The sequence below is a fragment of the Fulmarus glacialis genome, unplaced genomic scaffold, assembly GCF_000690835.1.
Source record: "Fulmarus glacialis isolate BGI_N327 unplaced genomic scaffold, ASM69083v1 scaffold36855, whole genome shotgun sequence".
Lineage (NCBI taxonomy): Eukaryota > Metazoa > Chordata > Aves > Procellariiformes > Procellariidae > Fulmarus > Fulmarus glacialis.
Genome location: NW_009212985.1, coordinates 1 through 26,352, shown reverse-complemented (window position 1 = coordinate 26,352; position 26,352 = coordinate 1). Strand labels below are relative to the sequence as shown.

General features: G+C 42.9%; 2 protein-coding genes across 2 annotated transcripts; one reads left to right on the top strand and one right to left on the bottom strand.

Moving 5' to 3' along the window:
• Nucleotides 1-795: 795 nt before the first annotated feature.
• Nucleotides 796-26,140, bottom strand: GTF2E2 (general transcription factor IIE, polypeptide 2, beta 34kDa). The gene is made up of 7 exons (XM_009578054.1): nt 25,957-26,140; nt 14,235-14,326; nt 13,585-13,692; nt 11,622-11,804; nt 11,083-11,176; nt 2,688-2,803; nt 796-1,680 (listed from the first exon to the last, which is right to left on the bottom strand). Exons 1-7 carry the CDS (start codon nt 26,117-26,119, stop codon nt 1,561-1,563), a joined length of 876 nt encoding a protein of 291 aa, XP_009576349.1. The 5' UTR covers nt 26,120-26,140; the 3' UTR covers nt 796-1,560.
• Nucleotides 16,646-21,254, top strand: SMIM18 (small integral membrane protein 18). Its single transcript, XM_009578053.1, has 2 exons — nt 16,646-16,693; nt 20,916-21,254. The coding sequence occupies exon 2, from the start codon at nt 20,961-20,963 to the stop codon at nt 21,252-21,254; it is 294 nt and encodes a 97-aa protein (XP_009576348.1). The 5' UTR covers nt 16,646-16,693; nt 20,916-20,960.
• Nucleotides 26,141-26,352: the final 212 nt, after the last annotated feature.

The following is a 26,352-nucleotide window of genomic DNA, read 5'->3' as shown; positions in this document are numbered from 1 at the left end:
TCCGAGCACCGCCACCAAAAAAAAAAAATCACTGCTCAAAAACGCAGCAGATGGAAGGAAACCTTTTTTTTTTTTTGAGTGAAGGTGACAAAAGAGAGGTGAGCAGTTTTGCCGCAGGTGCTTTAAAGCAGCGCTGTAACGGAACACTAAAAAGCTCCAAGAGGAATTGCTTGTGACGTGCAGTGCTGGAAGTATTGTCTGTTTCTCAAAAGAGCAGTCTTTAAGATCAGGAGGATAAATGCTACACTTACAGAACTGTATTTCTCCTCCTGCGCTTCCCAAAGCGGCCATAACTTGTTCAGTGCAACAGCAACAAAGCCTTATTCTTCATCCGTTCGTGTGTCCAGATCCGACTGCCTCTGCTTCAACCCCCATACATCAAGCAAGACAACAGCTCATGTGCACGCAGCAGCAATGTGCTGTCGGTGGGGTATCGCAGTCACCTATTTTTATCTTTGATCCTAACCCCAGAAGAGCAGAGAAACAGCTCCTCTCCCGCAGTGCCGTGAAAACAATATCAGCATTGATTGACTCTGGTTCAGTACATAAAAATAAGATATCAAGAGGACGTAATTTGGCCACGCTCCCTGTTAGTCTGTACCGCACAGAACATCAGGCATCTACAGGGAGCTTTCATTTAAGGTGGTTCCTCCCCGCTCCCCAACCAAGAATGATAAAAAGATGACAGTGTTATCCCAGAACAGTAAGTCGTTGAGAAGATAAAAATATAGCAAAGATTCCTTTACCTCCTTGAAAAGGAAAACGCAACAAGCACAAAAGATGTTGATTCTCTCATTCTTTAAGGAAGCAACACTGGAAACCAGCACTGTAAGTTTATTACTTAAAAAAAAAAAGAAAAAAATTGCTTCAGTATTACACCGTCATTTTATTTCCCTCCTGTCCATAGAGTAGAACTGTGCAACACACGTGCATCCACTACAGTGACGAGAAATCGCCGAGGGCAATTTCTGATTAGCCTTAGGAAGCTACAGCTGCATTGCCATCCTGCAGCCTGCTGGGGGTTCAGGAGAGGGTTTTTTCTGAGTTTGAGCCTCAGATATCGTTCAGTAAAGCTCAGTCCCATGGCAAGGAAGCAGCATACAAACCGTGGGTGTATTTGACTGTGAAAGAAACTTGCCTGCAGTGATTTTAGGAAAAGGTTTTCCTGAAATAGGTAAAAAAAATGCTGTATTCAATTCTACTAGAAAGCCCCTTGTAAGTAATTCCAGGTAAATACCCATTAAGCAATGTAAAAGCAGAGTTAAGCACTGAACAGGAACTCCTGCATTACATGCTGAGCACCATTTATCACTCTATGCCAAGAGGCAACTAGTGAGAACCTCTTACTTAAAGACACATTTCCCATTAGCTAATTAAATTAAACTCTAAATTTAGTAGTTCATACTTGCTCTTAAACTGACCTGTTTCATCTCGGCAGTTGCTGGGATGGGGGAAACACATCACATTACTATATACAGTCAGTCTTTCTGCGAGCAGACACTGAGCCCGAGCGGCAAAAAGCCCGTATAAAAATGCATGTTTGCTCCAGAATTCAACCGGTCACTGTTTGCCAGGAACGACATCAGAGTAATCTTTTAATACTCCAGCCAAGTGGTCATTGTGAGTCTTAAATCGACGTTTCTTCTGCGAAGCTGGTTTCTTCCTCCTCTGAATAGGAGCCTACAAGAAGAAATAAACAGTAGTCAAAAGATCTGCCCTCCAGCTGCGACATCTGACCTGATGTGTGACGCTGTGCCGGTCATGACTCCTGCGAAGAAAAGCCCTGCTTGAACCAGGGGTGGGCAGGCAGGGAAGGTGCTTGCTTGTTTTTGCAAGAAGCGACAGCATTCAATTCAAATCCAGGCAGGGAGATGACCCTGGGGACAGAGCAGAGTCTCCGTGTCCCATGCACAGCAGTAAAGCTGGCGTTTGTAAGTGAAGTTTCCAAACGCTCCCACGCAGCTACAGAAGCAGGTACATGCCCCCTAATTCTATCCACAATTACGTGCTCAAAGACACCTTTAGCATACAAGGAATCCACAAGGAGTGCCTACATGATGACAGGCATTAAAGCATCTAGTGTAGCGACTAGCAGAAACCAGGAACAAGTCCTGTGTGGAAGGGCTCTCATGAAAGGACAGTTTGAAGCCAAACGCAAAAGAGAAAAGACATGGTATATCACGCGCAAATAAACGTAAAAAAAAAAAAAAAAAATTGTTTCAAGCCAGGAAGAAAGCATCTTTGGAGAGCCTGCAGCCATTTTGGCCTCCCAGTAAAACACGAGCATTATTGCACCCAGTTTGGAGAACAGTGTGGTTCACGGTTCCCAACAGGATTTCAAAGCTATTTAGCAGAAAAGAGAAAGTTAAAAAAACCCAAAGAAGTAACTGTTCTTCTACTCCTAATGTATTGTACAGCTTCAAGCAGAAGCTTCCACTTTGGAGCTCACAGGGATTTCTGGCATTTGCTCTCTTCTTGATGCTGCTTGGATTACACTGGCTCAAACAAGTTATAAAAACACTGACTGCTGGCTACAGCATTGTTTTTTGCAACTTCTTAAAATTGGTCACACTTCCCCGAGCTACACAAAGCAGCTGTGCATAGGCTCACCAACATATTTTGGAATTAACACGGCGGGGTCAGGAAGGGGGGATCTCCTAGAAAGATCTGTAATTTGTATCTCTTACTATTTTCTTTGGTCCAGTTTCTTGCATGGAAGAAATACCCTGTCGTTTCAGATACTCTTCAATTTTCTCCTCATCCATAGAATCCACGGGAATGCTCCTCCACAGCTTCTGAAATTCTGAAACGCCAAACAAACCCTCGTTTTACATCCCAATGAACAAACCCTGGGCAAAGCCCCCACACAAAGAGAAAGAAACAGGCTTGATTTCAAACGCTGAAGTATTCTGGCACGTCAGTTTGTGACTGCACAGATGCAGCGGTCACCGCCAGCAGGCACCCAATTAGCCAGCCTTTACCCACTCCAAACGCCGGACGCACTTCCAAAAAAAAACCCAAACAAACAACAAACCAAACCCCAACCAACAAATCAACAACAACAAAACACCCCCAACACTTAATGGAAAAAGATGAGCCGATTCTCGTCTGTGCTAACTGCACTCCAGCACCAGGAGCACCCACAGGCAACATGTGCTTTTAATGTTAATTTGCTACCGAGTCTCTCTTTTTGCCTAGCATCTCTATAGCTGTGTAGACTGTCAACTGTGTTTTATAAGCCTCAGTTCAAAAGATCTTGGTGGAGGGTAATAACTAACCATAAATGGCAACTTCATTTACACATCTTCAGCTGCCATTGTCTTGGGAGACTTGTCATCTCATAGTCCAATTTACTGAAGATTCAAGACATTCACTTCAGTGGGCTTAAGCTCGTTTATCACTGTAATATAATACATACCGTGCTGTACAGATAATAAATTACTAAAATTCCTCTGGTGTTAAAAAGAAGAGAGATACCTTAAAAGCCACAGCAGCAAGAAAAAAGACAGAGACAGTAAGTCTTAATTAGAGCAGCTGCCATCTGCCTGCACGCTTTCTGCCTCATGTAAAGTTTCACAGAGCCTCTGGAATGCCTTCTCCAGGCAGCGGCTGGTACAATCCTACCTCCCTTCATTCCCCAGGCAGTAAGTTAGATATATCCTGTCAGCAGGTTTGGCTAACAAACTATAAATAAAACACGAGGCACACATAGCAACGCAAGACTAAATTTTTCCCTTTATTTCCAGATAAATTTAGTATACAGTTGTCAAAACAACCACAACTTCGGCATGCTTAAGAAGCTGTCCTATGCAGCAGGCGATGAAACCGTGACGGTCTGCCACAGATACACTGGCTCTAGACACGCTGCAACAAAACGGCACTGTACAAAAGGCATACATCACAGACTTGGTTCCTACACTTGGACCAATTCCCTTCCTAATGCATCTTGTTTTTCTGTGAAAGTACATGCTTTGAGTCTCGGGTCTTTCTTTTCTTCCCATTGCCAACAGTAAGGGGCTGTTCAAGCTTTCCAGGAAACAGAAGAAAGGAATTTTGCCAGCAAAGAACAACAATGTTCATTTTTGGTAATGCAGCTTTTTTAAAGAGAACTAAATCCTGTCAAAACACCGCTTTTGGTTACACGGAGATAGCGCTCAGCTTGTTCCTCATACGGGCTACACAGCACAGCGGGATCATTGAGACTGCAGTTTTCAGATAACTTAATGCAAGGACCGACACTGCAGTCAAGACATTCTCCGTCTACTCATCCATTTTGAGCGTGATTCCGGGCTTTCGGCATAGCTTGCGGTGCCTGCTATCACAGATCACCTCTCACCTAATCCTGTTGCGGGCAGGTGGAGAAGGTTGTGTTATGATCAAAGCTGAACATGCAAGAGAGAGATTTCTCAGCGATGAGCACTCAGATTAAGTTTGAACAGCAGAAGCCCGCGCAAGGGTCCTATTGCATCCTCCGGACTGAGCAGAACATGCTCTTTCAAGCTATTTCCTTTCTGTTCATGCCCCCTCTCTGTCCTGAACATCCAAGCTGGACTCAGCTGGACACCGAGACCCGGTGATGCTTGGAACGATGAATCAGACGATGGGTGTGCGAATGCAGTATCGCACTTTGTGAGTAACCCTATTTCAAATCACGTTTCTGCAGCTCACGCATGAAGTGACAAGGCTGCACGTAAATGCATGACTATTAAACAGATCCCGGTTAGAGATACTTTAACGTTGTGTTGTGCTATACTGCTTTTGGCTCTGCACAGACGACTCCCGTGGGAGCTGAAGAGATGCAGGTCAGTCCTCCAAGATGCACGACAGGCACGTGTACACGAGGCGATAGCAGATGAGAGACTTGATAACTCCGAACTTTTACATGACAGCGTCCTTTTATTTATAATGTTCTGCTACAAACACAGATGATGTGTCTCCTTATTAGAGTTCATGATATATGGACAAATACGCCCTGGCGCAAAAAAAAAAAAAAAAAAAAAGGCTGAGGATAGGTTCTTAAGGTTAAACTGGTCTACATTCTTCTGGGGAACAGAAGTGAAAAATTAAACACTAGAAAATAAATGGTCAGCTCTTCAAGGATCAACATGCACAGAAGTGCAGATCACAGTTAATACCTAACCACAGCGTTCTGCATTTCTTGTAATGCAGTGGTTATACCATCATTACAGCTTCACATTCACCTTTTAAACTTGGCCAAGAAATATGAATGTAACAGTCATGAAGAATCAAAACCGCAAAGCCAAAATGGACTTTACATACAGATAATTTAATCCACTAATTGGCCCCACTAGAGTCACTATACAGTATTCTGCAACTCCATTTAAAAATTCCTTCATAAATCAGGCTGCTTTCGGCGCTATTGCTTTGACTGCGGTAACTGCAAAAGAACCAACTTCCCATGCCGAAGCTCCATGTAGGGCATTAAAATACCTTATTGCCTAGGAAAGGGGGAAGTCACAACAACATGGTCCCCCCCTCGCCCCCGAAACACTCTCTGTTAAAGGACTGGTTCAGAACTAAAAGCACAGGATAAAGGCGGAGGAGCGTTCAGAGCTGCCACCCTTCAGACGGCTGTGCATACCGGCTGTTTGCATTTAGGGTGCCATCTAAAGGGAAAAGGAGATACATCTATCATCTCATCACAAAACCGATTCGGTGTAACACCAGACAGCGAGCTAAACGCAAGAACTGAAGAAAGAGAGCAGCTGTCTGGCTGGCACTGAACCATTTCCACATTACCTGTCAGGTTTATTCAGAAGTCTCCAAGGACTGTGCCCCTATCAGCTAGTGAAAGTTTAGACCTTGGGAATACGCTGTCTGAATTATTGTGACATCCTCTCTGAAATACGAGAACCTATGGGAAAAGCTGGCAATAACTACAGCTCTCAAGAAACAAGCCTCTGCATTTGTAGCTGTGGTAGCGTCAGCACCTCAAAATTCATACCCTTGACCCAAGATAGAAAGAGATTTCTCCAACTTCTTCGAAGAGAATCTGAAATACCGTCACCCTGGCCTTTTCTCTGTGGCTCCAAGGAAAGGGGTCACTACTTGTTAAAAGCAGCGGTTCGTGAGAGGGGCCAGGGAGGAGGAAATGGCATGCAACGACCCGATTACTGTGCTCCACCGCCTCTGGAGCAGCGTCCACGCTTACGGTTGGCCAAGCAGGAGGATGCGGCGGGCTGGCCTGACTCTGGGGACGGGAGAAGACAGAAAGAAAAATGCTGCGATGAGCTGATGTGTCTGAAGAGCAGACAACAGTGACAGAAGGCAGTTCCTAGAGACGGTTTCGATATAGCGGATCCATTTTTTACAACGTCTTTCTTTTCTCTGTGGACAGGGCACAGGCAGTTCAGTACTGGTGTGAGGAGCGGGAAGGAGATTGCTGGAGCAGAAAGCTCACCACATGCTGGCCCGCTTCAGCCAGGCATGGAGAACAGTTTCAGATGCATTCATTCCTGCAGCGCACGTAACCATTACAGTTACAGAGCACATTCAATTTTCCTTCTCCATGTCCTGTCAACCGCTAGGTGATATTTACGCCATCAGAGCACGGCGAAGGTGAGAGACTCTTCTATCAGAGCCGCTAAACTATTTGATAGATCAGCCAGAACAAGCGTATAACAGCTATGGAAGGAAAAAAACTGTCCAGCAGTCAAGACAGTAAGGCGTCACCTGACCGCAGCAGGCTGCGTTCAGACAAGCTGACTGTTTCTCCTACCGCTTAGGCTGCTATGACAAGACGGAGCCCAGAAAACAAACTCTGGGGAGAAATCTCCAAAGAGTTTCTGGCCAAAGCAACACAGGTGCTGTGAACCCTCAGGGAGACCCTCCGCACGTTTTCAGCGGAGCTTTTAAGTCCTGATGCCAATGCAGATCTTGCCCAGAAGAGGCAGAAAGTTGTGATCCCGGTACCTGAGGCAGGTGCTCGGTGTCTTGCCTGGACTATGAACAAATCCTATATGCAGTATCTTGCAACTTGAACGCTACTCACAGGCTGCTCCCTTGCTCCTCTAGACAGCTACCTTCTGGTCTTTCAAGTAATGAGAGGAGGGAATGAGACCACAAGCTGATCGGAAGGCTAGTTTAGATGTTTGATAACATCTCCAGCATCATGTCTGCACGCGCAGACTTAAAACAATGAGCTCTGACCAGCAGTAACCAACACAGAGCAAAGCAGAGGGCAGCATAATAACAAAGCTTTTGCAAACACCTTCTCTCTCCGAAATACCCAAGGGGGAAGGATGCACCGTTACCTCAACTTTACTGCATCACGAAGTGCCTCATATACAAAAACAATTTGCACTGACATTCCCTGAGCGATTATACTCTAACACGCTCCCTTTCTATAAACGCTTACATTTGGGGAACAAAGTCACGGGTAAATGGCCGCACGGTGACTTCAGTGCAGCTTATCCCGCACTTCTGACTGCCTCACCTGCTCTTGCAAAAAGATTGAGATGGCTTCTGGAGATAAATTGCTATATCACACCGGTAATAAAATCTGCCAGAGATTAAAAACAGCTTAAAAATCTTCACTGAGCTGAGCCAAAATCTGAGCACAGGACAAGAACAGATAATAACAGGGCAGAAGGGAAGAAACAACTGAGTAGCGGGGAAGATGGAGTCCTGCTTCGTAACAGTCCCAGTGAGCACAGTACTAGATGTACACCAGAAGGAAAAGGCGCTTGGTATTAAGTCTGTGCTGCCCCTGGACCATCTTGGAATTCAAAGCCAGAGCCGTATGTCATCACTGATCCCAAGCAATTTTTATACTGTTAAATTTAAGAGGCTTTGGCCATTCTTTGTATTTCTTCAAAGGTGCTTCAGAAGAACATTAAAAACATGTATAATTAAGTACCCGAATTTTTAGGCATTAAAATACTTCCTATATTGCATTCAGATGTGAAAGATACCATCTCTAACAGTTAAGCAATCAGACTGGCCTTTCAGCATTCAGCCGGCACGGGGTGAAAGCTTGGTTCACATGCAAAGTGCTTAGCCCCAGCACAAAAAGGCAGTGCTTTACTTGGCTGAAGCACCTGAAATCTAGCCCGGCTTTTATAAACGCTTTCAGCTACACACTACTGACAGAAGATTAATTAGTCAGGAAGTCAAGAAGGAACACATGCAATCTGAACCTTCCTTGGCTAATCACATAAAAGGAAGAACAAAAGCCGTTCCTTACTGCAAAAACCTTCTCCGGTACCCTTGAGATCACGATATATAGGTACTGCACCACTGCTGTGGTACACTGGGATTTCTTTTCAAAAGGGGAGAAAGAAAAGCTTGTTCAGCCATGAAAACAACTGTACTAAGGGCAGAGATGGGCACTGCCAGAAAGCAGTTCCTCCCACTACTTTAGACAGCAAGCTCCAAATTGCCCCGGCAGCTCCTCTTCCTCTATTGACTACTGATGGAGCTCAGAGAGCGATGAGAGAGGACGCCTAACTTTTAGAGGATATTAATCCCAGCCAACATATGTTTGAAACTGGAGAGCGTCATTACGGCAGAATCATGCACTGAGGAGCACAGAGCCCTTATTTCTAAGGATAAACATTAAACTAGAAACATATTTTGAACTGTCACCAGCTGCTAGATCAGAGAGTCTCACAACACTTCAAGGCTCATTCTGCAGTCTTCTAAAAACTTCGTTTTAACGTTGCTGAAGATAATGAGCTGAAATAGCACTGCTAACGCAGAAACGTGTCATAACTCATCCTGCACGCACACAATTCTGCCAATGACTCCCTAAGAGACGTGCTTCTGCTGCTCTGGAAAGAATCGTAAAGCAAAACTGCTTGGGAAGGATGGGGTTTCTTCATCACAGGATAACACGGTTGGAAAAAGGATCCGTTCCAGCTGCAGTAAGTGAACCCACTCAGGGATGTTTAAAGAGTTGTGGCATACGCAGGCAGATCACAAAATTCACAAAAGAGAATGTATTCTTGCCCCCTCTCAGAACAAAGCATCACCATCCGCATGAAAAGAAAAACCCAAACCAGCAGGAACAGAACAACAACAAAAAAATACCACCTTCTGATCAGATGGGAACATGCTGCCACCTGCGGATGAAAGAAAGCAAAGCCACCTTGAACTACAAACACACTGCACACTAGCCATCCCTTCATTACAGACACTGCAGGCTTAAACGCCTGCCTTCATCGGGAGATTGAGCCAAACGGCTTAAACATTTTGTTTCAAGGGGTTTTAGAGGTTTTTTTTTAATCTTTTCCCCCCTTTCACAGCAATAGGCTGCATTGCTTGTTCCTAAATACAGATCAGTGCTGGGTGTGCTAAATATAACGTACTGTATACGAACAGCCTTGGATTTATACTGGCTACCTGAATGAAGAGTTGGCAGGTATCTCTTGCTACGTCTTAATAAAATGGGCTCTTTTATTAAATTTCACAGTTAATCCTGGAGTTATTACAAACTAAGAGCAACAGGGTAGAGCTCTCCCTCTGATAACTCTCTTAGGATGGTTGGGTGCCAGTTATCTGGAAAAAATCGCACAAGAAGAAACGATCAGCAATCGTGACTGTAATACAACCAGTAGCTGCTAAAAAATTAAAAGCTTTGTCTTAACATGTACTGCAACAGCACTGATTTGTAAATGTTTTGGCCACGTTTGGATTCCTAAAAGCTGTGGGCTGATGGACAGAAGAGACACTATCTGAGCAGGATGACAGAGTTAATGGTAAACTCATAGGCATTTGGGAGGTTAGAAATTCCCCAGTGAATGCAGACTAAAGGCTTATAATTCGGCATTTCACATATAGTTCCGACTGCCACTATCAAGAAGTGACAGAAATTACGGTTTAAAAAGACATTCACGTCAATATTTTGAAACAACTTTTATATTTTTAAATGCTGTAGATGTCACATCTACTTAATTATCTTTGTGGAAGAAAGCTATTATTACTGAGAGTACAAGTGTGGTACATAACAAATAAGTTAATGATAGACATTTCCAGTTGCTTAATTCTATTGAAAATCAAGAGTCTCTCTGAGCTAGTCAAAGAAAAAAAGGGCCTTATGCTTTGTCCTGCGGTCCTGTAAGAAGAGCAGTTCAAGTTTCTATCAAAACTCTTCCCCTTTTTTTTTTTACCTTAATGCGACATTATATGATACTATGGCTTTATGTGGCACGTTACAAGAACAATATGTTAACAAGAGAAAGCGTTCAGTGCTGTTGAATCATTTAAAATAAGATCTTTTGACACAGATGGCCTTCTCCTTTCTGTACTTACAGGCATCTGATGTTGGCATAAATGGAAAACACCCCAATTTGTGTCATTAATTTCTGTGCATAAACAGGCACATCGCACTAGAGGATTTTACCACTATTTGTTAGACGGAAAACACATGCTGAACTTCCGAAGTCCCAAATGCACTCCAGCTCTGGGCAGCAGCACTACCCCACATCTGCGCTCTGCTCCCAGCTGTAAATTACCCCTTCTCAGGACTTCTGCTCCCATCTCCTCCCCGTTTGCTTCCCCCTTCTCTTCCATTTGTGGCTTCTCATCGCGTTCACCAATAAGAGGCTTAATTAATAAATTAATATTTTAATTTCCGATTAATAAACCGGAAAAAAACCAACAAATTTGTTCCCCCTTCTCTTCCATTTGTGGCTTCTCGTCGCGTTCACCAATAAGAGGCACACGATTAATAAACCGGAAAAAAACCAACAAATTTGCACCCAGAAGCCATTCTTTTGGGTTTTTTTCGCTGCCCTTTACACAGCAAAATGTTAAATGCCATTTTAGTCACAGTCTGGTGATTTTTAGTCTCTTCCGTACCGCTATACTTGACGAGAATTGTTGGATTCCTGGTGCCACGTTCCAATGTATCCATCATAAAACAGAGGATATTACCCCTGAACTCACTCGCTAGTCTTGTTGGCCTCATGTTAATATAAACCATTCTCCTGACATCTGGATATACCTAATATTTCATTACCACCTTAAAAGACTGCTATACCTGAAGACTGCTTATACAAATAGGTGCTTAAGATGAATTCAAATCAACTATCACGGAAACATATGTAAACAAACACCTACCTTCATCCACAGTAAACTGACAGCTCTTGTCATTGTAGAAAAGAATTTTCTTCTTATCAGGGCGATTAACAAAGATGATCTGGTCCCCTAAAGCCTCGAAAACAAATGCAAAAGAACAACTCAAAATCACTTCATTTCCAAGAATAAGGATTCCAGCTTGAACAACAGACCCAGATCTTGTGCTACAAAAACGACAACAAACTAGAGAAGCAGCAAAGTAACTGGCAGTGAAAAGCATCCAAAGTGGATGCTGACGATAAGTACGCTAATAAATCAAAGATGAGAATCGGAGGACAGAGATCAAGGTATAAAAGCAGAACTAAATGCCTACAGTTGGAATATGGGAGATGAAGAGTCTTTTGCGAGAGAGAGCTTTGACAGCTGTGCTGAGACATCAGGCCAAATCCGAAAGTAAAGGATGAAATACAGAAAAAGCTACAACATCAGATCTTCTGAAATAGCTTTTGAGTTACCAAAAGAACAGAATTTTCTCACGAGTTGTTTCTTAGCCTCTACCTCCCCAGACATGTGCTACTCACCTTTATAGCTTTCTGTGCATTGGGTAGCCCTTCCTCAATATCTTCTAAAAGGATTCCTCCCAGCCCTCGCTGGTCATGCTTGTCCAAGAGCCTGAGCAGAGCCTTTTTATCTTTCAGGTTGTACTTGGGTTTGAAAGCATACTTCCCATCTACAACTTCTATTTTCGGGTTGTTGACTAGAGCCTGTAATAGGGACATAAATTTTAAACCTCGAAAAAGAGCACACGCTAGTACTTTCTTTCCAGCGTGCTTTTAAGCAGCTACAGCACATCAGCCACACATTGCAGCTGCCAGTTTGGAGGTCTGAGTTTGAAACGGATTTTAAATCCTTGGATCCTAGATGCACCAGCCTAGGCATAATTCGCCACAACATAAAGCACAAAGCACCAAAGGAGGCTTAACATCATTCACTTAACGCCTTTGGCCTCGAAGGTCCATGAAGCCTCTTACGGCAGAAAGCCGCACAGGTTCCTTTTTGAGAAAGGAATGAAAAGAAAAAGAAGAGGGAAGGCAAAAAAGTGTGCTTTGGCTGAAAATAAAGTGCAAACGCACAACTCGGCATATCGAGCTCGGGTCATATAGACGTCACAGAGGTGAAAGGCATTAGCCTGGGACGAACAAAACAGGAGTCAGTCTTCCGCGACTGCTGTCAATTGGCACCAGCAGCTGTGGAAGAAATGGAGAAGAGCAGACCTCCTGCACAGTAGGATTTTACTTATGATGCCAGCTTCAGAGTGAAGCGGACCAGAAGTTCATGGACAGTTGAAATGATTTAAGATACGTTCCGAATCAGTTTTGCTGTGCAGCCAGTATACCACAATGGAAGTTCACCTGTAACAGAGGGCAACTCTACTTAGTTTCTTCTGCAGATGCCAGCCTGACCCTGAAAGGAGGAAGAAAAGAGACACAGAAAGAAGAAAGGAGGGAGAAAACACCTGTTACAGAGAAGGTAACTAACTTTGGCGCTGCAGGGTATTTGTTCACCTCTTCTCATCCAGTAACAATTCAGTGATAATTTTATATGTACTTCTTGGGAGGAGCTTTTTCATTCCATCTTGATATTCTGGTTCATTATGGAAACAACCTGGAGCTACCTTTTGAAAGACTTCAGCAAAGTCAAGCTTCCATCACAACCAACACTGCCAGACTGGAGGTTTCTGTACCCCAGAATATTAGCACTGGTAGCAAAGGAATGCCACAGGCTGTATTAGTTAAAACCATCCTAGTTTTACTATGCAGAGATTTTTTTCCCATGTCTCAAGAGCCTTTACTAGTCTGTAGCGAGGATTTTAAATACGATCTGAGCAAAACCAGGTACGCCAATCAAGTATAAATACCGAATACGGTATTTTGCTGATTTCTTAATCTTGAAATTCCATGAAGACATTCAGGTCAATTAAGCATGAAGATGAATATGGTGGCAAGTTACAGTGAATCTGTAAGAACGAAACCTAGCATCTAGAGTGAGACTAATGAACTCCAGCAGTGGAATTTGCAGATCTATTACCCCACAATTTCAGACATAAATTTCACATCAGAATTCTTCATTTCAGTAAGTAACAGAGAACTGTAAGCCTATGAATTTTGTGCCATATTCCTTAGGTTTAGTTGATTTAACATCCTCGATATTGGAAAAGCTCTCCGGCTGAATTTTTTTAAGAAGAAATTCCTTCAGAAAAACAGCTTGTTTGTATAAAATCAGTAACGAATAAATTCACTTGACATAAAATACACTCTCTGTGTAACAATTCTAACAGGTCCTTAAAAATGTCAGAATAGCTTTCATTTCACAATCACCTCAGCAGCAGGAGGTACAAGACAGACAGACAGACATGTGAATCAATGTAGTTTCCTAAAGGGGGAATTATATATTTATAGAGCTTGTAATTAAATAAATGTGAATAATTCAGGTTTATCATAATGCTTTATCTCTAATTAAAACCCAAACATACGTTTTCTTTACCTCGCTCATTAACCATTGTTTCTGTTTGAGTCCAATATCTAAATGCTGTGTTTCATCCAAAATCTCTTCTAGGGTTAATGGATGTGTATCACCACGCTGGTGCCGAGTCTGGAAAAGTAATTAGGCTCTATTAGAGTTCTGTACTTACTTTATTCAGCGACTCAGTTATCATAAAGTAACTAAAATTGGTATAATATAATGACAAAACAACTTTTGCAAAACCAGGACAGACACAGTACACATAGCATATGAGTTTCAGTTGCAGGGTTTTTGAGAAAATGAGGAAAAAAAATTTGCTGAGATTGATGACAAAGTCATCTGTCAAGCACCCAATCGCACATGATTTTGATAAATAGCTCGTGAATCCTAAAAGCTGACAGCATCTTGCAATTCCTATTTCTACTGCAAATAAAAACCATTATCCCGGTTTTAAAGTGACCTGGAATAATTAGGATTTCAATAATGGAACAGTATGCTGACCGGTTTGTTTACTGACAGCATTTTGAATTTAACAAGCAGTTTCTTGAAATTCTCACCCTTGCAGTAGATGAATTTTAGAGTTTGAAATAGTCAGCATCTTTCAGCTACCAGAGGAGAATAAAAAACTGAAGTATTTTAAAACGTTATAATTTTACATCAAAACACGGTACCTTCATATAATTCACTATTTTAGCAAGGACTCCAAACTTGTAGCCAGAGCCTCCTGAAAGGGCTTTCAAGTTAAATGATCCATTGCTGTGATCTACAAAAGGAGAAAACAAACAATTAAATGATACTTTCAGCAACACCCTGTTGGCTCCGCACTCCATCTCTTTCTCACTCTACTTCCATAAGCTTTCAGAATGACGACTCTAAACACAAATGTGTGTTGGAGGAGCGGTCACCTTCAGAGGACTCCGTGCTAGTTGAGTGTTGATCCAGACCCACAGAGTTACCTGTCGACAGACATGGCTCTGCAACACTTCCGAGCAGAGCTCCGTAAATATAAAGTTATTGGGATTTGACCTTTAAGCAACTGCGGCATTACTACCTTACGAGTACATGTTTAATTCTGCGGCTTAACATACCATAATCATTTACGCTACATTAATTCACGCTGAAATAATGCACTGCATTTTTGCCCAACGATTAGCTCTACTGATAGCTTTGTGCTGCTGAGATAGGAGCAGAAAGTTTCACTTATTCCCAAAAGGTATTCAACAGCTACACACCAGGTAAAGGAAGGCTGTGCTGCTTGTGCTGGGCTTTTTTTTTTTTTTTTTTTTTTTTTTTAAAAAGTAGCTCTAGAGGAGTATTTATTAAAAAAAAACCACATAAATTCAAAACAATTCAACTCAGTGTGTTGCACTACTGGAACAACAATTCAGAATCCCCTCTGTTGTCAAGTCTGGTTCTGTCTTAAGGTATCGTGAGGTTTGCTACCGCGTAAAGCTTGTTTCAAAAATTCTTGCAAGGTTGTTAATGACTGTTTTATTAACTTTAGCTACTAGCACAGCACATTAAACAGAAATACCCACAAACCACTATCAAAAGCCACGGGCCCATTGCCAGCATAACGTTGCTCAAACTTAATGGTAACAGCTTTTCAGAATTTCAGCTACTCCAGAAAAAGAACATTTCCTCTTCGTCACCACAGGAATTTTTTAATCCACTGGTGATTTCTAATCCCATTTGCCAGGACAGTAGGTATCTCGGAGATACTGAGCTCCTATCATTTCTGTAGAAAAACCAGTCGAGGGAGAGAAAAGAACAATTGAAGTTAGTGCCTTAACTGAGGGAGAGGTTGCAGCGGGTGCTGAGCAGAGCTGCCAAGCAAAGTCTTTGCTCTGCTAGGCAGCTGGAGGATATGGATGAGAGCGGTGGTAAGGAGAAGTGGAAGGGCTCAGGGGCTTGTGGTGGCAAAAAAAAGAAAGAAAAAAAGACCATCATATTCTAGAAAATGCACCTAAGACGCTCGACAAAGACCCGAGGAAGCGGCAGGCTTAGAGAAAGTCTGCTGCGCTCACTGTGTTCACGTTCAGATGCCCTTGCCAAGTTCTTCACAGGAAACTCCAAATTAAGTTTCTAAAGTCACTAGGCTTCAGGTGAATTTTCTTCATGTCTGTCCCACTGCATCTCAACCTACTTCCAAGTTGATCTGTAAGTCAGTATAAAAGGCAACTACAAAGTGGGAATTTTGGATGTAGTCAAATTTCAAACAAATCCACTTTCAATTATTATTGGGAAATTCATGGAAACTGGTGCTAGTATAGTAAAAAACATAATGCCGAAGGAACAAACGTCAAATTTAAAACTCGGCAACCGGCAATTGTGAAGCTATGACATGACATCGTATTAGAGGCTTTACATAGCACGACAATTCTAAAATTAACGTAGAAGAATCAGTACAACTCCAGCTACAGAAGAACATTTTATTCCGGTTACTAAATTAAGACGGAAAAAGGGAGAAAAACAAAAGCCAGCTTCCCCTGAAAATGCAGCTTACAGGGGTTTTTCCCCTACAGGGTCCCCTTTTATTATTAAAAGTTAATGTCGATGCAGGACATTTTATAAATAAAAAAATCATACGTGTAACGAGAGGTCTAAAGTGACTAAAATAAATTCAGAAGTACAACAAATAGTTAAGACGACTTGTCACGTGCTTATTCTGTCAATTGAATCAAGAAGATTATCTTGTTTAATCTGCCTGGCTACAGCCTGCTACAGTTCATGACAAGTAAATCCAACCACACGGCGAAGCTGGAAATCTGCAGATATTAACACTTCAAACGTCACGGTTTGACCGGCTGCTTTCCAGCGCAAAGCAAAGCGGGGTCACGGCCGCCGTCGCGCTCCCAGCGCGCTTCTCGGCTAATAAGCCCATCACGCACAAAGAGCATCCCAAAAACGAGGGCGGGAAGGGGTCTGTTTCTTATTCAAGACAGTAAGAGTCAAATTTATGAATGATTTACCGCTGGGATTGAGGGCTTGATGCAAATGAGCATAAAGGAAGTTGTCAGCAGCATCATGCTCTGGCCAATGGTAGGAAAGCTCCATCTTAGCTGTGCCATAGGCTGCATTAAAAAAAGGGACCAGAACAGCGCTCTTTCAGCATCCTTTCAGACGAGAGGTAGGTGTGTATCATTTTATAACATTGTCTTAGCTTTATCTTGATTACTGAAAGAAAATATGCCTGTAACTTACGAGCCTGTAAAAAGCTTCTTAGAATCAGAATGATTTTCCTCTAGGTTTAGCAGGATTTTATTCCGCTGAACGCAGAGGAGCTTGTCTTGCACTATCAGACAAGCACTTTCACCATCTGTGCACTAATGGAAAATTGATGACCACTCCATCTTACAGAAAAGCTAACACACCAAGCCAAGATTCAGTAAACAAAATGGATTTCATGCTTACTGGGAAGGTAGCTTGTTTCCTGCAGCCTCACGTTCCTTGTAATTGATTCTATGTGTTTTTGCAGAAATGACAGTGAAAGGATTTTCCTTAAAACAAAGACAGCTAAACCTGAAATTTAAGAAATGTATCTCCCAAGTGGGTATTCCGTAAACCGTATCCATTCAGCTGCCTAAAAGAGATCTACCTTCGTGGAAATGCTAGAAACGTGTTCTAGAAATTTGGTACGTTAGGGTAGGAAGAAAATCCCATTGCATATTATTATCCTTGTAAATACTGGAGCAGCGATCGATAGAATCCAGACAGGCTAGAATCCATCTGAGACTGGTAAACGCTATTACTCCAAGATGTCTATTCAGTGGTTTCTTAAACAGGACTTCCTCAGTACTGCGTTGAAATTAATTTTTGCCAGTCATTTCCCTCTGCTCCATGAATATGATTTCAAATAAAGCTGCTCCTCTGCAGTGTCTAAAGACGATGACTTTAAATTTAAATCTTTTAAATTAAAACCTAGTACAGGTATTACAGAAGCCAATTCATTAAATATTTAACTCACTGCATTTTGGATACACACAATAGCTGAATTGCATTCAAATCAGACTGGCTTACAATATGAATTTAAATTGTGCCATTACCAAATAAGTAAACCTGCATGAAACCAGACTATTTTTGACAGCTTTCAAAGACGCTAACCTTATTAGGATTAATTCTAAAGGCTCTGCAACGGCTACTTCAGTCTTGTATTTTAACAATCACAGCAACGAGTAGCTGATATTTATCTGCCTCGCCTCATTCAAATCTAAGGAGATCATCCTCGTCCTCGAGAACCAAACCACCTCCGGCACGGGCATTAAATTCCACCTCCCTGCGTAAAGACGAGCTTCTCTATGCTGCCCTAATGGTGGCTGTGGAGCGGGAAGGGGCCGGCTGCTGCACTGCGCCGGCTGGCACCGGAGCGGCAGGGGCTCTGCCTGGGGAGCCATGCCGTGCCGAAGACGCTCCCCTCCTCTCGGGAACAGAGATACCGCCTTGGCGGAGAGCTGTGCCGGCAAAGGGTCCCGGCTACGCAACGTAAACATGCCCAGCCTCTGCATCGGCCCCGAATCCTGACCTCGTTTGACTAATCTTGATCACAATGACTAAAATAATAAATTCCCTATCAGCAGAAACAGTTACTTTTTGTGCCTGGTGTTTACAGAGTGAGCAACCTTGCGCGTAACAGATTCCAACAAAATCCTCAGTCTTAGAAAACTGTTTAAAAAGTTCAAAACAAAACTCCTCTCCTTTCCCGAGGACGTTCTCTTGCCATTTAAAATAGACATTTAAATCCTGCTTGTTTTAATTACCCCTCAAAGGGGACTCCAAATCCTTTTATTCAGCCCTCTCTCTCTCTCTCTCTGATTTTCAAGTAAGTTTTCAGACCACCCCTTCAAAAACCCTCCTGACTTTTAGCCCTGTAAAACAGGTCAGCTGAGTTTCCTTTCTAGACCGTGACCAAACCAAGTCACGCTCTCAAATCCAGGACCCAACTCAACTCAGGAGTATTTTTAGCTTGTATTTGCTCTGTAAACTTTTGTTTAAAAACCCAACAGTTGAATTAATCCTATCCGACTCAGTCATACTTTGTGTATTCAATTACAAAATTTGTGTATTCAGTTATGGATTTAACAGAGGAAACAGTAAGTTACTGCAACTGCTCCAATAAATGTCTGTATCAAATGCTAACGCCAGGTAATGCCAAGTATCTTCCCAAGAACAAAGCTGTTCTGTTTCAATTTAAATCCATTAAAGACAGAAGGATAAAGAAAAAAATGTATAATATTTGAACAATAAAAACAAGACATAAATCGCACGCTGGTTTGGCTGCATCATCCTGCTTTTCATAATATCCTTTTTTTTTAATAATGACACAAAAATAATGACAGGTGCTTAGACTGCTTTTAGTAATCTGTTTTAGTAGACACCATCACACTTCGCCTTTGTCACTTCCCATTTATACAGGCATTTTGTAGTTTTCACCATCTAAACGGTTTGATTGCAGAATTATTTCTGGGATAGGCAAGGTTCATTAAAGCATTACCTGTAAGCACAGTTTAACGAACAAAACATCAGCGTTACCCCTTCGTTCTGTAGTTTTGATTACTGAACGAAATTTAACTAAATGTGGGTAGCCAGGACCATTTTGTAATAAACATAGCTAGGTTTTCGCTTTTTGCTTTATGTTCAAAGCAAAAAAACCTTTCATTGAGGCATGGAAATAAGAGTCCAGGTTCCTACAAAGTTACCGTCTTCTCTCTCTCTTCCCCTTCCATAATCCCACGTTTTCTGGGGCACCCCAGCAGACAAAAGCACATTTTGCGAGCTGCCCCTTAGCTGGCCCGCACTTGCCGACAGGCTTTCACGTGGGGCACAGGCTGGCCCGTCAGTGCTGCTCGCCATCACGTTTCACCCAAAAACTCCTTGTTGTTTCCTCAGGGGAATACGGAGATCTGACTCGATCTCCTTCTCCCACACTCACTTTCAAATTGCCCGAAGCATTCAAAGGTTATTACGGCGTCCTACGGTACGCTACGACAAGTAACCAGAAGTTACTGTGGCTCCTTGGACATTAGACTATATACCAAAAGTACTCTAAGTACCCTCAGTTTTGGGAGGCAAAGCCAGGGAAACCGGGGGAAAAAAAGAGACGCACAAATGTGAAGATGTTATTGCCAAACACCTCATCTGCCTACTTAACCATAATTCACAGAGAAATTCAGAGACAGACAAAACTGCTTTTTTGTTCTAGATATACCACAGAAATTACAGAGGCACAGCCTACTTTCACGCTTTCGAGCAACGGCCCTTCCAAAACAGCCCATCTCGACAGCAATTCCATTTGCGCCAAAGGCAGATTTGCTGAAGCCAACTTCTTGTTTTCTTTCCCCCATGCCACAAAGCTGTCTTTTCTTCTGCTGGGTACAAACAGACAGTACTGGACCAAAGACGACATTCCTTTCCCAGCAGTTAGGCAGAGAATGCAGTGAAAATAAGAAACGCCTCAGAAAGGGTTGGGTTTTCCTTGTTACCTACCCTAATGACCACGGCACCACAAACGGGCCGAGATCTCCAAACGTGCTCAGAGCCGTTTGGGCAGCTGAACGAAGCAGCTGGATTTCTTGAGCACAAATTCCTACTCATCGGCAGGAACAGCAGGGGAACAAACACATCAGGAAATCTGGCCTTCTGAAGTCAAAAGAGTTTTGCAGGGTTAACAAGTCTGTGCTAATAGACAATTCTAAAATAATGAGTTTTAAAGAACCAGGATTGTTATTTTGTACTAGAAGAACAACCAAAAGTTCAGTTCCATTCTTTGGAAACATCCTCCAACACAGTTACAATTTATACATTTTTTTAAAAGAGTGATTTCTTTCTTTCTCCCAAATAGGAGGAAAAAAAAACAACCAACAAACAAGCAAACAAACTCCAATGACATTAACATGTAGTAAGTTCTTCTAATCACTCGGGTATGAAAGGATGGTAGACAGATCTCCTGTTTCTCCAAGAATGCCAAAAGAGCGCTGAGGGCTTTCACACCATGCAGGTACCGACCTCAAGACTAACGATGGACAGGTCGCTGAAACCACTGTATACCTTGAACGTTATCTTTGTAACCTTTTTGTCTTTGCGTATACTTGAAATAAGGAAGCAAAGCTCTCTCATTCCAGAATAACTTACGCTACATAATGCATGCACGGACCAGTCATTAGCGAAACAAACGTTTCAGACAAATCACAAAGTTGTACATTTGGAGTTTGATACTTTTGTGCGCAAGTACAAACAATCCATGTCTGTAGGAGGTGTGAGCACTTAGTCTGAGCTAAGTTTTTACAGTTTGGGATAAAAATCACAGCATGTTCTTGATCAGTAGAGTCCTCAACGGCTTTGTTTTTCTGTTTCAGCCTCCAAATCCGTGAGAGTGAGCACGCTAAGACAACTCTTCAAGCATGGCAACCCTCAACACCACTCACTGGAATGAGACTACATCCATTTCCCATTATCTGGGCTTTCAAGTGCAAAAAATTTACCCTTTCCACGATAACTGGAACACTGCTTGCTTTATTATTCTGATCATATTCATCTTTACTGTAGTTTCTCTGGTGGTGTTGGCTTTCCTCTATGAACTGCTAGACTGTTGCTGCTGCGTGAAAAATAAAACCGTGAAAGACTTGGAGAATGAACCCAATCCTGTTAGAGCAATGATGAACAGCTTCAGAAAGCATGAAACAGAGGTGGTGTAGGAAGGACTGAGCATCAGCACTTGAAGAACGTGCAAGACCTTGAATGAAGCCTCTTGTACCTTATGAATGAGCAAATCACGTGCTTTTTTTCGTTTGGACTTAAATATAACAGCAACAGTTACCATTTTATCTCTGGATGTGAACCTGAATAATTGGCGAAGGCTTTCCGAGTGCCTAGCAGAAGGATGATCTGTTGCAACGTTATGGGGGAAGAAAAGATTTTTGTTTCTAAATGAACTTTTGTTGTTTATAATGAGTTACTAGCGTAGATCTTTGTCTACCCGAACGAGCAAATGTTGCCTAACGTGCATAAAACTATGTTGCTTAAATGGAGAAAACGTTTATAAAAATGCTCAACAACCTGATTGCACGTAGTGCAAAGACACAGCAGTGTCCTCCCATTTAGGTCGACCACACAGAGACAGGAAAGACACACAAGGGGTGAGAGAAAAGATACGAAATTGAAGGGCTGAATGGCGAGAGATCCCATGAGACGGGAGAGGCTCGTGTGAATTCTTGCCTTCGGCAGCTCTTCTTATTACGGGTTTCTCGCTTTTAGTAGAGAGAGCGGTGGGAAGAAAAGTAAGCCAACATGAAATGTAACCCTAAAATGGTCTTTTCTAACCTCCTGTGGTACAATTGGACCCTTTCTCCCTCCCCTTCTCCAGTTCCAGAGAAGTTCTCTCCTTACTTCATATTCAACCTGCTTAACAACTTCTGGGTGTCGAGACGTGACTAATGCACTACCTTAAGAATATCTGACTATCTCCACAAAAGCATTCTGTAGCAGTACTATGGTCTAGAAGAAACAGGGACGTTTCTCTGCCCCAAGGCCTCTACGGTAACCACAACACTACAGGGAGTCAGACACGCTGGATATATCATTCCTATATTACCTTTTCAAAGCTGAACTGGAAATGACCAGGTTCTTGCCAAGGAACAGAAGCAGACGGGTCGCAGACCTCCCGCACCGACGGCAGTAATTTCGCCTAGCCCGCACGCAGCTTTCAGATGTCGACATGCTTCACAACGGAGGCCGCACCAGGATAAGCCTTGCGCTAGAGACGGCAGGATGGATGCACAGCGAGAAGTGACTTCATTTTGCACAAGAGAATCTCCGCTTGCTTCATCAGCACTGCCGATGCGTCCCAGAGCTTTCACGCTCAACGCCTTTCTCACAAAGTAACACTCAGACCGCTAGCTCACCAGATTATTTTTCTTCTGTAGCTGCGTTGCGTCTATAGTTTTTAAAACCATGCAAGTTTTGCAGTTACCCATTACAACTGTAATAGCGGCGTCCAGCAGCGTGGCCATCGGTAATGCCCGGTAAGTCTTTCATACTCCTGAACCCATAGAGAAGCAGGGCAGCGAGAAACATCCCTGTCATTAGGGAAACAAAACCCACCAAACGGACAAGTAAGCTACCACGCTGATCTCGCAGTCTATCCATGTCAGAAATACCTTTGTGCTACAGCCAGTACCCGTAATTACCTCTTTTTTTTTTTTTTTTTTTCCATATATAAAGTCCCTCTACCAGGTTCAGTATGCCTAAGCGCAAGAAGATCTGGACACAATGAAAGACTTGCCAATTTGACTCGTGCTCGTCCTGGTTGGTGAGATAGAGTCACACGATAGCCAGGCCACTACTAACCAGCACAACTAGTCCAGCGATTCACCCGCAGAAGCAATCGCCCTTCTGCAATCACAAAACGACATAACTACCGCTGCAACCATTCACCTCACATACACCTCTTAGGGTGAAATTTCACCAGTACCAGTCCCACGTGCAGAGAACGTTTTTTAGCTAAAAATCAAACTATAAGCACAATTAATGGAAGCTGACGCCCCAGGTACAAGACAACTTAGGTTCACACCAAGACATACGATGAAGATAACGTTAGCGATGATAATACCTTCCACTGTCAGGGACGCTGGGTAGATGCCTCATTACCTTCTGCTGTATTTGACAGCGTCAGCCGTCAAGACCGGTGTCCTGCTCAAGAGAGGCAAGAGTAGCCATCGGGACGCACTGAATTAATTAACGTGCCTCTTTCCTGACAGAGAACACTCCGAACGGCAACAGGACTGCTGGCCACTTGCAACGTTCCTACAAAACGCTCATCGTCGCTGCACACAAGAAGGCAGTGTGCAGGAAGTAACGCGGCTAGCCTCCGCTACGCTGGCTTTGTGTTCTTACGCCTTCCTGAGAAGCACACGCAATGAAAAATCTTGGGACCCATTCCAGCTACTTATTTCACAGATCTATAAAGGGGGCTGGGTGTCTGCACAAGGAACAGAAGACAAAGATCACCCCTTGCACCGCCCTCGAGCCTCAGGACGATTCTTTCCCAATTGTAAACTAAGTCGTGAAACAGCTCCTGGAGATTTCAGCTCTTGGTTACTGTTGGCAAAGACCATCAAGACAAAGGTTTTACGATAAAGACTAAGACCTTAGCCACAACTTACTATTCATTAATAAAAAGAAATAAACAGATACGACCTATTTCATTTATTTTCCAGTTACTATTCTGAACTGAGTAAACAAGGCAGTTTTGAATTTCTTCAAATAACTTGTTTGAATAATGATTTAAAATAACTGTAGTAATAACTATTCTCACTGGAAAGCTTATAACAAATCTTCACGCACAGGCCAGATTTAGCTATGCAATCATTTGAAGATTAGCATGACCTCAATGCCTCTCCTCCCCAAAAAAGTGACAAAGGCAGGTTCTCTGAGTCATAGAATCACAGAACAAGGGAGAACCTGCAGGCGCTACACACCCAGGGACTATCCGTGCCAACACGTAATCGCTGTGACACTATTTATCATCTTTGTGGTCACTACGCAACAAAAGTAGGACCGATCATCTTATTTTTCATTTCTTTGGGGGAGTGGGACAGGGATTCTCCAACATCAGGTTTTTACTCCACCTCCCCAAGACCCATCTCTGACACACGCATATCCCGACAGGCACCTAATAATCCGGGGATTCAAATAAAAAGGGGGTTTTGAGACAAAGGACTTTGACTCTGCAGTATCACAGGGCAACTTGTACCGCTTGTGGCTGCTTAACCTGTTCAGTCGCTTGCTGGCCTGAACCCTTGTTCTGAGCCAATTCCTAAGAACGACAGGGAGAAAGTTGGTCTGCTCTCGCTCCATTACTTTTCTTCCATCCTTGCTGCTTCTGTAGTAGTTAGTAAACACTCTCCAGGGGAAAATGAAAGGAGGCTGAACTCATGCCGCATAAAAATGTTGTAGAAACCCTGAAACCTTTCTGATACCGTCTGGAATGAAGCCAGCAGCGTAAAAAATAAAGCGTATTTCCTCACAGCCACACATTCCTATTTGTGTAAGCTAATCATTTGACAGCTGCAGAAACACTTAAAGAAATACCCAGCCCACAAAACCACAGAAAAGAAATTACACTTTATCTGCTGTGCTGCTTGGCCACATATCTACTCAAATCCTCCAGATCAGACTCACATTTGAACTATCCGCCCTCTTCCTGCCTCCCCATCCCTCATTCCCAGCAAACCGTTCTCACTCAGGATATGCAGTTTAGGGTATTCCACGTAGAATTTTATTGTATTTGGAGAGGAGAGTGTGACAAAGGGACCAATGGAAACCTGGCCTCCCTTGATCTATTTTAAAATGTCTGGCTGATAACTTTATTTGCAGCCCTGAGAAGCTGGAGATACATATGCAAACACCCTACTCTTCTCCTCAGACAGAAGATGCTTCACTCCTCCCATTGTCCTTGACGTTTTTCTCTGTTGTTTTAGCTCTGTTGTTTCTTTTGGAGTTTAGAAGAGAGCCACACATGGTATCCAGAATATAAGCGTACAACGAATTTGCACAACAGGGTATTTTGTGTTTTAGTAACTCCTGACATTTGATTTGACCTTTAGAGAGCATCGGAGAACGGTCAGTGCTTTCAAAGAACTGAAAAGGCTCCCCAAGTTATGCGTCTCGCCCAGTGAAAGCGAGCACAGAGCATGCCGCCATGTACACACAAATCCTCTCCCTGCAGCTCCAGGTGCCGCACTTTTCATTTGCTCCCACTATTTGGTGCTGCGTTATTAACTGCTTATTTGATGTTGAGAGATGCATTATCAGCGCCACCATCCCAGGGAAATGATGAAACTCCTGACCAAGGCAGACAGAAACCTACGGAAGCCCTGGTGTTCACGAACAAAGATTAGCTCCCAGGTAAAACAAGAAGGATTGCTGATCACAATATGCTAGCCAGACAAGATATCAGTTGCAAAATCCATCTCATGGACGGATAGCCTACAACGTACAGTTAAGAAAGTTAAGTTTTAGGCACTCTCTTGCCAGAAAGACAGAGGAGAGAAAAAGAATGAGACCGCTGTTACTGCTCATCCTGTGGGTCCAGCAAGCACTGACATCCACAAATCAAAGCTCAGCTTCATACAAAACAGTATTTTAGCAGCAGCGATACCTGCAACTGAGTAACAGCGAACAAGTCACAGGATGAGGCCTGACGTGTATACGGAGCAGAAAAAGCGTTTTTCCCATTGCGCAAGTGAATTTCTTAACAAAACGTGACAATTTAAGAGAAAGAATGACAAGAGCCACTAGCAAAATTCACAGCTAGACTGATTCATCCTACTAAACCATAGCTGAGAGGCAGACAGTGGAAAATACCAAAGAGCTGTTGAACAAGGGACTTTCACCAACCTGTGTTCTGTTTCGAGCTTGACGAGCCACCTTGTTCTACCTTTGCTTTCTTCTTTTTTGAAGAAGAGGAGTCAGAAGATGGCGCTGGACGTTTTTCTACTGCCGGTGTGGAGAGGGCACGCTTTTTGAATAGCTCTCGCTCTCTCAATAAGCTTGGATCCATAATTCTGTTACAAGAAGCAAGAGGAAAAAGGCAAGAAATAGATTTTGGAACCGAGAAGATACTTAGGAGCAGAGATGTCCGTTTACAAAGTTGTTTATTTCTTGTTTGTTTCTCTTCCTGTGCATGGACTTTAAGAAACCGGGGATTTAAAGGGTCAGAACACAATCTTAACCCCCAAAAAAGAACCTGAAGGCAGAGAATGCGATTTCCGAACCAGCCCTCAAAATCACCTC